General features: G+C 37.2%; 1 protein-coding gene across 3 annotated transcripts; it reads right to left on the minus strand.

The window, feature by feature from the left end:
- Positions 1-954: 954 nt before the first annotated feature.
- Positions 955-4,364, minus strand: foxj1a (forkhead box J1a). 3 transcript variants are annotated; one of them, XM_058406655.1, is made up of 3 exons: positions 4,130-4,364; positions 3,016-3,643; positions 955-2,281 (listed from the first exon to the last, which is right to left on the minus strand). In XM_058406655.1, exons 2-3 carry the CDS (start codon positions 3,574-3,576, stop codon positions 1,445-1,447), a joined length of 1,398 nt encoding a protein of 465 aa, XP_058262638.1. In that variant the 5' UTR covers positions 3,577-3,643; positions 4,130-4,364; the 3' UTR covers positions 955-1,444. The 3 variants fall into 3 exon arrangements, with proteins under 3 accessions (XP_058262638.1, XP_058262620.1, XP_058262630.1); XM_058406637.1 differs by having other exon boundaries at positions 3,016-3,616; positions 4,130-4,363; XM_058406647.1 differs by lacking the exon at positions 4,130-4,364 and having other exon boundaries at positions 3,016-4,069.
- Between the last annotated feature and the right edge of the window lie 7,951 nt (positions 4,365-12,315).

The raw sequence follows: 12,315 nt of genomic DNA on the forward strand, positions 1-12,315 counted from the left end.
CTATCTGCCTTACACTATGGCATTCAATTATGACAAAATGCCATTTAATTGTGTTCCAAATGGTATTAAATACATAAGTATATCCATTTAACTAATCATGCTCACTCACTAATCAAGTGGTGGTGGTAGTTGTTGTAGTAGCCAATGCACAGTTCAGCCAATGATATGAGGGACTGGAACACTCATCCCCATAAGTCTCGCGATGGATCCACTAATGGGATGGAGGCCTGGAACTATAGAGGATGTAAGAATTTGGGTGATCACAAAACACCAAAACACCCACACATCGTACTCTAAGCCAGCAGAAAGTCTCCCTTTCAAAATGAGACTGACTGGAACAACTCTTACCTAGCACAAGAGTGTCAAGCTGTATTGACATTTAATTATAATAGAGATGGAGAATAACATTATTTCATTTTAACCCAGTATGTATATATATATATATATATATATATATATATATATATATATATATATATATATATATATATATATATATATATATATATATATATATATATATATATATATATATATATACTGGGTTAAAATGAAATAATGTTAAATATATATATATATATATATATATATATATATATATATATATATATATATATATATATATATATATATATGCTAATATATATATTTTTAAATTTAATTAAAAAATATACAGCAAGATGATCATTAGTGATTTTTAATTATTTTTTTTAAGATATTAAAAGAATAAAGTTGACAACCAGCAGAATGTGGCACTTTCATATTAAACATTATAAAGTAATAATTCTATGCTATCTTCTATCACATTTCAGGATGTCATTCTAATACATATCTTTGTTTATGTACAATCTTTCATGTTAGTACATGAGCTGAACAGGCTACATCCACATTTTCTGTTGTAGTGTGAATGAAAAGAGTTTATTGATATGAAATCTCATATAGCTAGGAGTCCAGTATTATCATTGTGGTATATGTTTATTTGCATATTTTGTTCCTTATAAGCAGGTACCTCAATTGGAAAAAATGATTACATTTACATGTTCTTGTAATTTGTAGATGCTACAAATACGGATTTCTTACTCGACTTCAATTGCAGTTAGTTGAAAATGAACATTTAGACTGTAAACAATGGGCAAAAAAATTATGATATAATTTTTGTCACTAATTAATGCACTGTTTCTTTCTGTAATTTCATTGTTGTTCAATTGTGGTTTCACAGTCCAGTCATAAAGTATTTGATTTTGCTAGAACCCACTATTGTGGCAGTTTTGATCAGTGGCTTTTAAGTAGATCACTTGCCAAATATAAAAAATAAAAATGGAAATGCTATAGAACCAAAGTTTGTACTCTTTGGGATATAACAGCCTTAAACTTCTCACCTCCTCATAATATTTCAATGGTATTGGTTACATATTATTTGTCTTAAGAGATACTGTCAAACTCTTCAGAGAAGAGATTCAATTCTACTGTCAATGTCATCACTGAGTGAGTCTCCCAGATCAAAGAGTTGATTGATGTTAGAAGTACAAAGAAAATCAGGATGGTTCTTCTCTTCTTCCTCTGTCCAAGGACTCTGTAAAAATTCTGTTGCTAAAAATGTCTCCTCATCAAAGTCTACATTACTGTCCTTTTGTGTTTCTATTAGCATGCTACTCTCTGCAGTACTGACAGAGGCCTCCAGGGAGTTAACATGAATGTCATGTACTATGAGGTCCTGATCTTGTGGCACTGGGCTTAGAGGACCACCCTCATTCAGGTTTAAATCCCCGTTCAGGGCCGAATTTAGCAAAGCATCCCAGTCAAAATTACCCTTAAGAGATCCAAGAACCTTTGGTTCCTCTGTGGCCAGCAGTGGGGAGCTAGAGCGGCAAAGAGCTTTGATACCTCCAGCCCGGTGGCCATATGGCTGTTTTCTTCTGCAGGCTTTTACTGAACTGCAGCAATCAAATGAAATGGTTTCTTCTAGGTGAGGATCCCAGTTCTGGTCAAGTCCAGTGACTTCCTCAAATTCTTGTAAAAGCTGCTGTGACTCAGGACTAACATGGAGAACACTTGTGACATTTCTTGGCACAGTCAAGACTGGCTGTGAAATTTTGAGTTGATTTTTAAGAGCTGGGTTAATCTGTACTGGAGGCATCCTTCGCTTCTTATAAGCTCCAGTCAGGAGACGTTCAGCATATTCTGGATCAATTTTCCAGAAACCACCTTTTCCTGGCTCATCCTTCTGCCTTGGAACTTTTACGAAGCATTTGTTCAGTGAGAGATTGTGCCGGATGGAATTCTGAATTTATTTGGAGAGAAGACAAGACCACAAGACTGTAATAACTTTCATTAATCACTTTGTCAAATTCAGGCTTTTCCTTATTATTTTTCCCTTCAGTCAAGCAGAAACTACACTATTGGTAATACATGCACAACAGAAGTTCATTCTTTATGCTCATTCTCTATTTTAATCAACATAATCATACGGGTTAAAAACATACCACTAAGAACTAATATTTAAATGAAGGACTGACCCTTTGCGCTTAGTTAAACATTATATCTTAATGTTTTGGGTTAGAATGGCTAAAAACTCAGGAAATGTCTGGCTTATCCTCAGTGAGCTAGGGGGTTAATTAATCATTCACCAACAAGTGCTTTTTTTATTTCACAAATTTAATTAGTACATTGGATGACTAAACTAACTGCATTTATTTCCTTTTACATAGAATCAGTCTAGACAGCACATATGCTTTGATTCAATGCCACTCTATTTGTATGGGTCCTTGGTTCATATGACAGACAATCATTGTGCTCAGCAGTGGTTTGTTTTTACCTAAAAATCGAAGGATCCGATATAGTTGCTATTATAAGATCTCTTTCTCTCTGACTGTAGTATACTATAGCAGTGTATGCAAAATTAAGTTTTGTCAAGTTTTGTTAATAACTGTGACCCAGTTATCTTTTTGAGGAGGCAACTGGAATTGGAAACAAAGTGATCACTGTTATCAAATTTAGGTGACCAGCATAACTTACCTGCCAGGTGGGGTCAGCATGGCGGAAGTAGCAGAAGTTGTCAGTGATCCATTTATAGATACAAGAGAGTGTGATTTTGCTTTTCTTGCTTGCCTGCATAGCCATGCAAATAAGGGTGGCATATGAGTATGGTGGCTTGACATGAGGGTTTGTCTTGTAGTCAACGTCATCTGGGCAGTGTCCATGTGCAACCAAGCTGGGTAGAGTGCACAGGGCAGGAACTGCTGTAGCTGTAGGCTTACCAGGGGTCAGTGGCATCCCTATGGTGGCAAGGTCGCCTGCTAGAGGAGATGCAGGGGCTTCTCCACCTAGCTGCTGCTCAAAGAGGTTGCTCTGATGTTGGCTAGTAGAAATCACTTGTTGCCTTCCACTGGCACTAAGGATAGAGAACTCTTGCAACCACTGCAGACTGGTAAGGCTGTCATCCAGGTTGTCAGAACTGCTGTTGTTGAAACTGCTGCTTTTGGTTAGGTCCTTCACCTTTGAAGCAGGACTGACTACTTCTTCCTCCATCCCCACTGAATCCTTGGGGCAAGAATCTATACAGCTCAATGACAGCATGTCCCTCTGTCACCTTTCAATGCACTTCACAAATGGTGACCTGCACAGAAAACACTCACATGCACATCTAGTTCACAGCCAGTTTTAATTATGGATGAGGCACACATTAACTGAAACATACCAATGGAGCTCAGTTAAAATTATGAAGCCTGAAGTTGTACCCATCATTCTCTAAAATTTGAAATAAGAATGATAAAGAGTCTGTAGTGATCAAGCCACTCAAAGTGCAGATAAATTACATGGCTGACTGAAGGTCATAGAATTTTCCTGAACAGTCTCAGCCTAGCTATAAAGGCTGACTGAAAACGTCTTACAAAATGAAAATCTTCTTACAAAACAAGTACTTCCATAAAACACACTGACCGTGCACTTACACATAGTTAAACAAGTATAAAAAGTTTGAAGAAATTAAGTCAGCCCACCCACTGTTCTGGATGAACAACACACAACACTGGCCACATATATATATATATATATATATATATATATATATATATATATATATATATATATATATATATAAAGAGAGAGAGAGAGAGATGGTCAAACTCACCTGTTTTTATGAAGTTAAAATAAATAAGGGACGCATCCAGAAAGGCACGATATGTCGTTTATATCCTTATTAGAAGTGGCTTGAAGTAACGTTAACTAGTGATTGCGGGGGCGACACTGGAAGATTGGGTGGTTAACGTAGATACTCGCGGCTCGCTCCCTTGTCTCCGGTACGATGGGGGTAAATGTGTGAGCGGTTCTGGCAAAACCTGCGCACTCACGGGGGGGTCTCCATTTAATACCTGCTGCAGGAGGTTTGTCCAGCAACTATAGCAACGCTACACCCCCTTGTAAACAGCTTCCCGTGTTTCTATTGGCTCATAAGTTGCTATAGCGCTTAGTTTTATCACTCCCTCACACACAAGTTCACTTGTCACGCAAGTGAATTCGGTCTGACGGACAAAATAGTGGGCGGGACGGAAGCAGAGAGGGTGAAATGTTTGTTCTTTTTCCCTCGTCTGTTTAGAAAAGCTCGGTTCAACTTTCCAGAACTGTATAGTTCTCATCTCTGAATTGTCATTTTTCATTTAAACTGAATTGCTACTGAAGTTGTGAACCCAGACATGGGAATGAAAAGGATGACTTAGAGTCCCTTGACCTTTTGCGTCAACAATTATATCACCAACATTACATTTATTGTCACCAGCCCACTGGGAATTCTCCTAGCCGCATCTGCATTGGTCTGATCCATCTGGCTCATATGTATATCTCATACTGTAGATGACATTTCTTAAATAGGATATGTAGTTAATTCATTCATTATTTTTAGCCGGTTTAGGCTTTCATTAATAGCTAGCTTTTGTTATGTTTTTGATTAATTCATTATCAGTCGACATAGCATTAGTCATGCACATGACCAGCAAACATAAAGAGATTCAGTAACTGTGAGTGGTTGTTTTCCAGCAAAGTTGCCGTTACCTTGAAGTGAAAATCTTCTAATATGAGTTTTATAATATGAGTTTTATTTTTAAATATAAGCAATACATTATTTTCCACCTTTCCACCACATTTTTTTTTAATCATTTGATTTAAAAATAGCAAACCTTTCACTTCAACTTTTGTACACTTTGCTTGAATTTTTCCAAAGTTGAGTAAGATTAAATTATGAATGTATTATTTTGTTGTTTACACAATAAATAATTGTAATGTCTGGGTTTATATTCAAGCACAACATATATTGCACTAATATTTAGTGCAAAGGGCAAAGGGGGCTGGGCTTTCAGTGAGTGTCAGTTAATACTGAAGTATTCAAAACACCTAAGTAATTCCCTGTCATTCTGAATAAATATGTTGATTGCCCCCTAATTCTACATCTGGCAAATACCTACCCACTAATTTTGGTCTTCTGTACCATACAACAGTTATCAACTAGAGAGAATGAAGTTTATCACATACTTTCTCCAAGACACTTGAAGCAAACTAAACATCCAATTCATTTCCACTTTGATTTGAATAGCACTTTTAACAATGGATATTGTCAAAAAGCAGCTTTACAGGAAAATTAAAATGATTAAAAATTCAGATAAATTAAAATTTTAAATTTGTATTGATCCTTAATGAGCAACCAGAGGCAACAGTGGTAAGGAAAACAATATGAAAAAGAAACCTTGAGTGGAACTATAAAAGAAGCTTATCGTCATCTGGGTGACAGTGGAGAGTGTGATTATAAATAATGTCCTTTCTACAACTGCATATAGTTGTGCAACTTATAAGTATAAGTATAAAGTATGCTTGTGATCATGTAATGGTTAAGGACAGTGTATATTGTATGCAAAATTGTTACTGGTTTTGTACCAATTGGAGCATGTGGTTCAGTAGGAATTGAGGGAACTCTTTTGTGAACAATATGATCAAACTTTGACTTGTCGGTCAAACTAAATGAATGAACCATGTCATTTATTCAGTTCTGAGTCTTACTGGTTCAACAATAGGATAATAAAAGGGCATATCAGCAAAATAAACAAAATGGTAATTGTTTTTTGGGAACAAACTAGATGAACAAACAAACATCTGGTTTACTCATGGATATTGGCATGTCACTCATTCAGTTCGCAGCCCTTTCCACATTAAAAAAGAGGGTGAAATAGTACATTTGAAAACTGTATTGTTCATAGCATAATCAACTATACATGAATGTTTAATAATGACTTACTGTCATTCTTGAACACTCTATCAAGACCTTCTCTTTGTGGATTAGACATGGTACTTTTAATAAATCATTATATAAATTTAGATTGTTTTATGTTCTTTTTAAAATAAATTTACTGTCAAAAAATATTGTCTCTTAAAAATGTTTTTAAATGACTATAATGAATAAAACATCGACTTCTAATACTACAAAGTCACTCACTGGCACCACCTACGGCTGGAATTATGTAACTTATGAAATGGGTCAGTAAACGAATGTTTTTTGTAAACGGAATCAAAAGACTATAGCCACTAGGATAATTCGAAATATTTCATTACAAATGTTTGTCAGTATCATAACATAATGAAATTCAACATAAGCCACGTTCAATAGCTGAGCAGACGTTTGTGAGTATACTTCTTCTGGTTAGAGAACTCAATTCAATTTAAATTTCAATTCAGTTTATTTTTGTCTAGCGCTTTTAACAACGGACATTGTCTCAAAGCAGCTTCACAGAACAGAAGAAACAAAAAACATCCAAAAAAGTCCTAGATGTCCTAAATTATTATAAACACAGAAGAGTGTGATTATGAGCAATGTCCTTTCTGCAATCATGTACAGTCAGTTGTGTGATGCAGATACAGCATATGTAGAATTTTACTGTGTGTATTACTGGAAGATCAGGGGTTCAAACCCCAGAACTGCCAAGTTGCCACTGTTGGGCCCTTGAGCAAGGCCCTCTCTGCTCCAGGGGTGCTGTATCATGGCTGACCCTGTGCTCTGACCGCAACCTCCAAGGATGGTACATGTGAAGAAAACAGTTCACTGTGCTGTAATGTATATGTGACAAATAAAGGCTATTTCTATTTCTAATTAGGAGGTTGTTGTCGTCCTCAAAGTCCACACTGGTTTGTGGTCGTTGCTTAGAATACTCAAATCCTCACAGAGCAGGAGCCAGCTGGAGCTGGTCCATCTCTGGATGGGATAGCCTCTTCTCACTGAATGTCTACTGGAGCTGGCATAATCTCTAGATGCCTCGGGATGGGTAGAAAAAGGGAAACAAGTGGAAAGGAATTGGCATAGCTGCTGTTCATAATATTAGCAAGCACAAGATGATAATGTGCATTTAATCAGATGTACTGGATCACAAAGTTATGGGATGTTTTATGTGTATACCAGGCTAAAGAGATGTGTCTTTAATCTATGTTTAAACTGGGATACTGTGTCTGAGCCCCGAACACTCTCAGGAAGACTATTCCAAAGATTAGGAGCTAAATATGAAAACGCTCTACACCCTTTAGTGGACTTTGATATTCTGGAAACTACCAAAAGTCTGGAGTTTTGTGATTTTAAGGACTGTGATGAATTTTAACGTGTTAGAAGACTGGTTATATATGTGGGAGCTAAACCATTTAGAGCCTTGTATGTAAGTAGTGCTAGTTTGTATTCAATTCGAAACTTAACAGGTAGCCAGTGCAGGGATGATAATACCGGGGTCATATTTTCCTGACCTGGTAAGAACTCTGGCGGCTGCATTCTGGACTAACTGTGGCTTGTTTATTGAAGATGCAGGACAGCCACCTAGTAATGCATTACAATAGTCCAGTCTGGAGGTCATGAATGCATGAACTAGCTTTTCTGCATCAGTTACTCAAGGGAATCATGTATATTGAGAACAGCAGAGGTCCTAAAATTGATCATTGAGGGACTCCATATTTCACTGGCATTACACTGGACTGTTTTCCATTTAAATCTACAAAATGGTATCAGACAGGGAGGATCTAAACCATTTTAATGCATCACCCTGAATACCTATGTGGTGGGCACTGGTGGCTCAGTGGTAGGTTTCTCGCCTGCCATGCGGAAGACCTGGGTTCAATTCCCAGTCAGTGCCCCCACCCTAGTTACTGGATGCAGTGCTGGTCCCAAGCCTGGATAAAAAATAGGAGGGTTGAGCCAGGAAGGGCATCTGGTGTAAAACCTGTGCCAAGTTGTTGGGCAGACCAGTTGGTCTGCTGTGGTGACCCCTTATGTGATTTTGTAAGTGATCTACAAGAATTTCATGATCTATAGTGTCGAATACAGCACTAAGATCAAGTAAGACTAATACTCAGATGCAGCCTTGGTCTGAAGCTAAAAACAAGCCATTTGTGATTTTAACTAGTGTAGTTTCTGGCCTGAAACCTGACTGAAATTCTTCAAGGATATTGTTTTCCTGTAAGAAGGAGCATAATTGAGCAGGCACCACCTTTTCTAACAATGTAACTCTGTCCTCTTGGTAGTGAAGCAAACAGGTCCTAATAGGATAGTGTCCAATTTGTAGGTCAGGGTTTACAGTCACTTTAAAGTCACCACAGATGCGCACTGATCCATTTTTCTTCACAACTCATAGCCCATTCACAGTATTGTAGCAGTGAAAATACAATTTCAGTGAGATAGTTACTGAAAGTAACTGTGAGAAAGCGCACAGAACAGCCCTGAGCTAATAAAAGAAATCCTGGCTCTAATGCAACTTCTGGGTTTTATTAAACACAACAATTTATTTAATCAGTGCCAGCTTCAGGCACACTGAGGGAACAACAGTATTAACCCATGCAGTATTAACAACAATCTGCTACTGTAAATGTCAGTAATATCAGAAACAATTACTAGAATCACACACACACAAAAGTGAACTTCACTTTCCCACATGCATATGCTGTGTGAGTGGTACTGTTCATATCATATGCACATCTACAGAATATCTTAAACTTCTCTTTAATAGCCATTAAAAGCTCTGGGTGTCAACCTGTGTGTTTATAATGTGGCCAAACTGGAGTCAAACAGCTATGTGATAATTAATGACTTCACGTGACCACTATCCTTAAAAAAATCTTTTGCATTATCAATCATATTTTCCAAATAAATGGTAATGCTTACCAACTATATATACATCTACAAGTACCTGTACCATCTGGCATCATTGCACTGGTTTAGGTCCCTAAACCATTGAAGGAAAATTTTGGTCTTAAGTCAATCTGACATATGTATCTGTCTAATGTCCGACATACAATAATAGCTAGATAAATTATGTCAGACCTTAAAAAACGTGTCCAGACCACTATAATTCATCGATGTCAGGGGTATCCAATCTTATCTACAAAGGCTCATGCTTGATTGGAATGAATACCTGCACTCACACCGGCCCTTTGTGGATAATCCATTAAGACAGAGACTGAAAAAAGGTCTTTTTTGAGTCATATTGATTAAGTGGTAAAGAATCCAATACAAAGTACTGATCCATAAGAAGCAACAACAATAAGATCAAATATTAGGTAGTAATGTAAATGATTCTCCTAATCAGAATTTTTTTCTGCATGATTGTTAGATTATAACAACCCATGGAAAGGAGACAAATTGCATATTTTTCAGCAATAAAATACACAGATCAGGTATAAGATTATGACCACCTTATTATGTTTACCTTTTTGCTGCTACAACAGCCCTGACCCGTCATGCACTGTGTATTCTAACACCTTTCTATCAGAACCAGCATTAACTTCTTCAGCAATTTGAGCAACAGTAGATCGTCTGTTGGATCGGAACACACGGGCAAGCCTTCACTCCCCACATGCATTAATGAGCCTTGGCTGCCCTTGACACTGTCGCCAGTTCACCACTGTTCCTTCCTTTGACAACTTTTGATAGACACTGACCACTGCAGACCGGGAACAGTTTTGGTAATGCTCTGATCCAGTCGTCTAGCCATCACATTCACTTTCTGTTTAATATAACACACCCTATAACAGGTGCCATGATGAGGAGATAATCAGTGTTATTCACTTCAGCTGTCAGTGGTCATAATGTTATGCCTGATCAGTGAACACTGCTAAATCCTTATGCACAGGAACCACTTTGATTTTTCCAATTGTCAACTGAAAAGTCCCTTCTCATCACTGATCACAAAGAACATGGTTTTTAAACTGTCAGAGTGTTTCCAGCCTCCACTGCCAGAGTAGTGGCTAGGCAGGACCCAGCAAGCTTTACAGGGTACAACAGGTCCAGGAAACATCATCCTTACTGTCTTCAGATGGTGCTGGAAAGAAGTGAGAAGCATGTGTCAATTAATATTACCAACAGAACTTACTTATCTTAGAGTATTTACTAAACCTCTGCTTCTCATTGAGCATGAGGAGTCTTTGCCGCTGCTCTGATTGGCTGTCAGTCACCTCGTCTTGCAGCCATGTGCTCTCCTGCTTTCCACAACAGGGGTGCTGAAGTGGCACTGTCCTTTCAGCACCCAAGCGGTAGTCGTGCAAGGAGTGTGTTTAGGCTGTGTGTGCATATGGGCTCTGCTGTCACAAGGGAAAATGCCAATTGCCATATTTCATTGTCGCCTGTATTTCTTATTTTGTCTCTAAAGAAGACAGGTAACATTATGAGCAAACACCAATTTTACACAGCATACCCTCCATGTTTTCCACCCTCTGGATTAACCTCACAAGTTTTGTCATTAGCATCCTTACGGAGATACTCTTTTTTCCCAGATTTAGTACAAGTAAATTGAACTGTTTATTCATCTTAACAAGATGGCTAATGTACAGTGCCAGATCAGATGAAACAATACCTTCAAAAAGATCATGATCAATACATGGAGGTGACCCTGGCTGACATACATACAGAAGTATGTAATTATATTAAATAAAGTCAAATTTAACACCTCCACTAATGTAGACAAAACTGTCCTTTACTGCCTAGACATGCATACACATCACTGTATGAATGCATTGTGCATTTTTGTTGCTTTGGAAAAGTGGATATGCACTGAATTCTCCTTTGTTGATATCATAATATCTGCAGAAGTGTAATCTCTTGCTGAAATTCTCAACAAAGTATGATCTGAGGCTGCCCCCTGCAATGGCACACAAATTCCCTTTGTAGACATTTCCATCAGACATGGTAACACCATTGAGCTCAAGATGTTTAAGTTCTTTGACCAGAGAGCCCATAACCAAGTCTCAACCAAAATATTTTAAGTTCTATTCTCTACAAAGAATCACAAGTTGACAAGTGTTTTTCTGCCCTCTTCAAATGAATCCTGATATAGGAACAAGCTCAGTGATGAGCTTTATGTCTGGAAGAACACAGTCTGTGCAATATTTCTGCCATTCCACACATCCCAAAGAATATCCTTAGAATCAGTACTGGAGTGCACTTGCTTATATTGGTCTTTGAGTTTCAATTGTTTGTTTAAGGAAGCTACTAAGCAAAACATTTTTGCCTGCCTTTTTCTGAGAAAGACACATCTGAAATGGCTACATTATTGAAGCTCTTCTTGAAAACAGTTCTTCTTTTGAGGTCAGTTTTCAATGAGAGTTGCAGGTCCTAAAGACATCCTCTGTTTTCAAGATAATGGTCACATTGCTTGTGCCAGTTTCCAAAATCCCAAGCCGAAACAACTTATATAATGTATTTTCTGAAAATCTTCAATAATCTATTGGATGTCTTGCTTAGGCTGGGTTTAGACTACCGTTGTAGTCCATCAGAAATTATGTAAAATTCTCACTTAAGTCTCATCTCTATAGGTTTTTGGAAATTACTATATTTTTGTTCAAATATTTTACTTATTCTAAACAACTAATTTGAATATAAAGACATCTACTAGACCTTACTTTATCCAACCACCTAAGCACACTATTTTTTACTTAACCTCTTTCATAGCTTACAAAATAATAAACTGTGATAATTGGTGAAACATAAACCGTTCTGTATTTTGACTAGTAACCTATAGTGTTTAATTGTTTTGTTTTTTCTTTTGCACAAACCTTGGAATCAAACACTTAAGGTTTTTGACTAGTTAGTCTGATGTATCATGTATTGTTTATGTGTTTTATCCAATCAAGTTTCAAGGCTTTTATTCCTAAAAACATAATACCTACTGTACAAACTATTTTAATAATTGCACACCACAGCTAATTATGATTAATTATTGGAATTGTGGCAGCAAAAGTGGAGCCTGTTAAAAAAATCCAGTGCTGTATCTGCGATGACCTAGCAGCTCCTCTATACCAGCTCCAGAA

This window comes from Hemibagrus wyckioides, linkage group LG02, assembly GCF_019097595.1.
Source record: "Hemibagrus wyckioides isolate EC202008001 linkage group LG02, SWU_Hwy_1.0, whole genome shotgun sequence".
Taxonomy (NCBI): Eukaryota; Metazoa; Chordata; class Actinopteri; order Siluriformes; family Bagridae; genus Hemibagrus; species Hemibagrus wyckioides.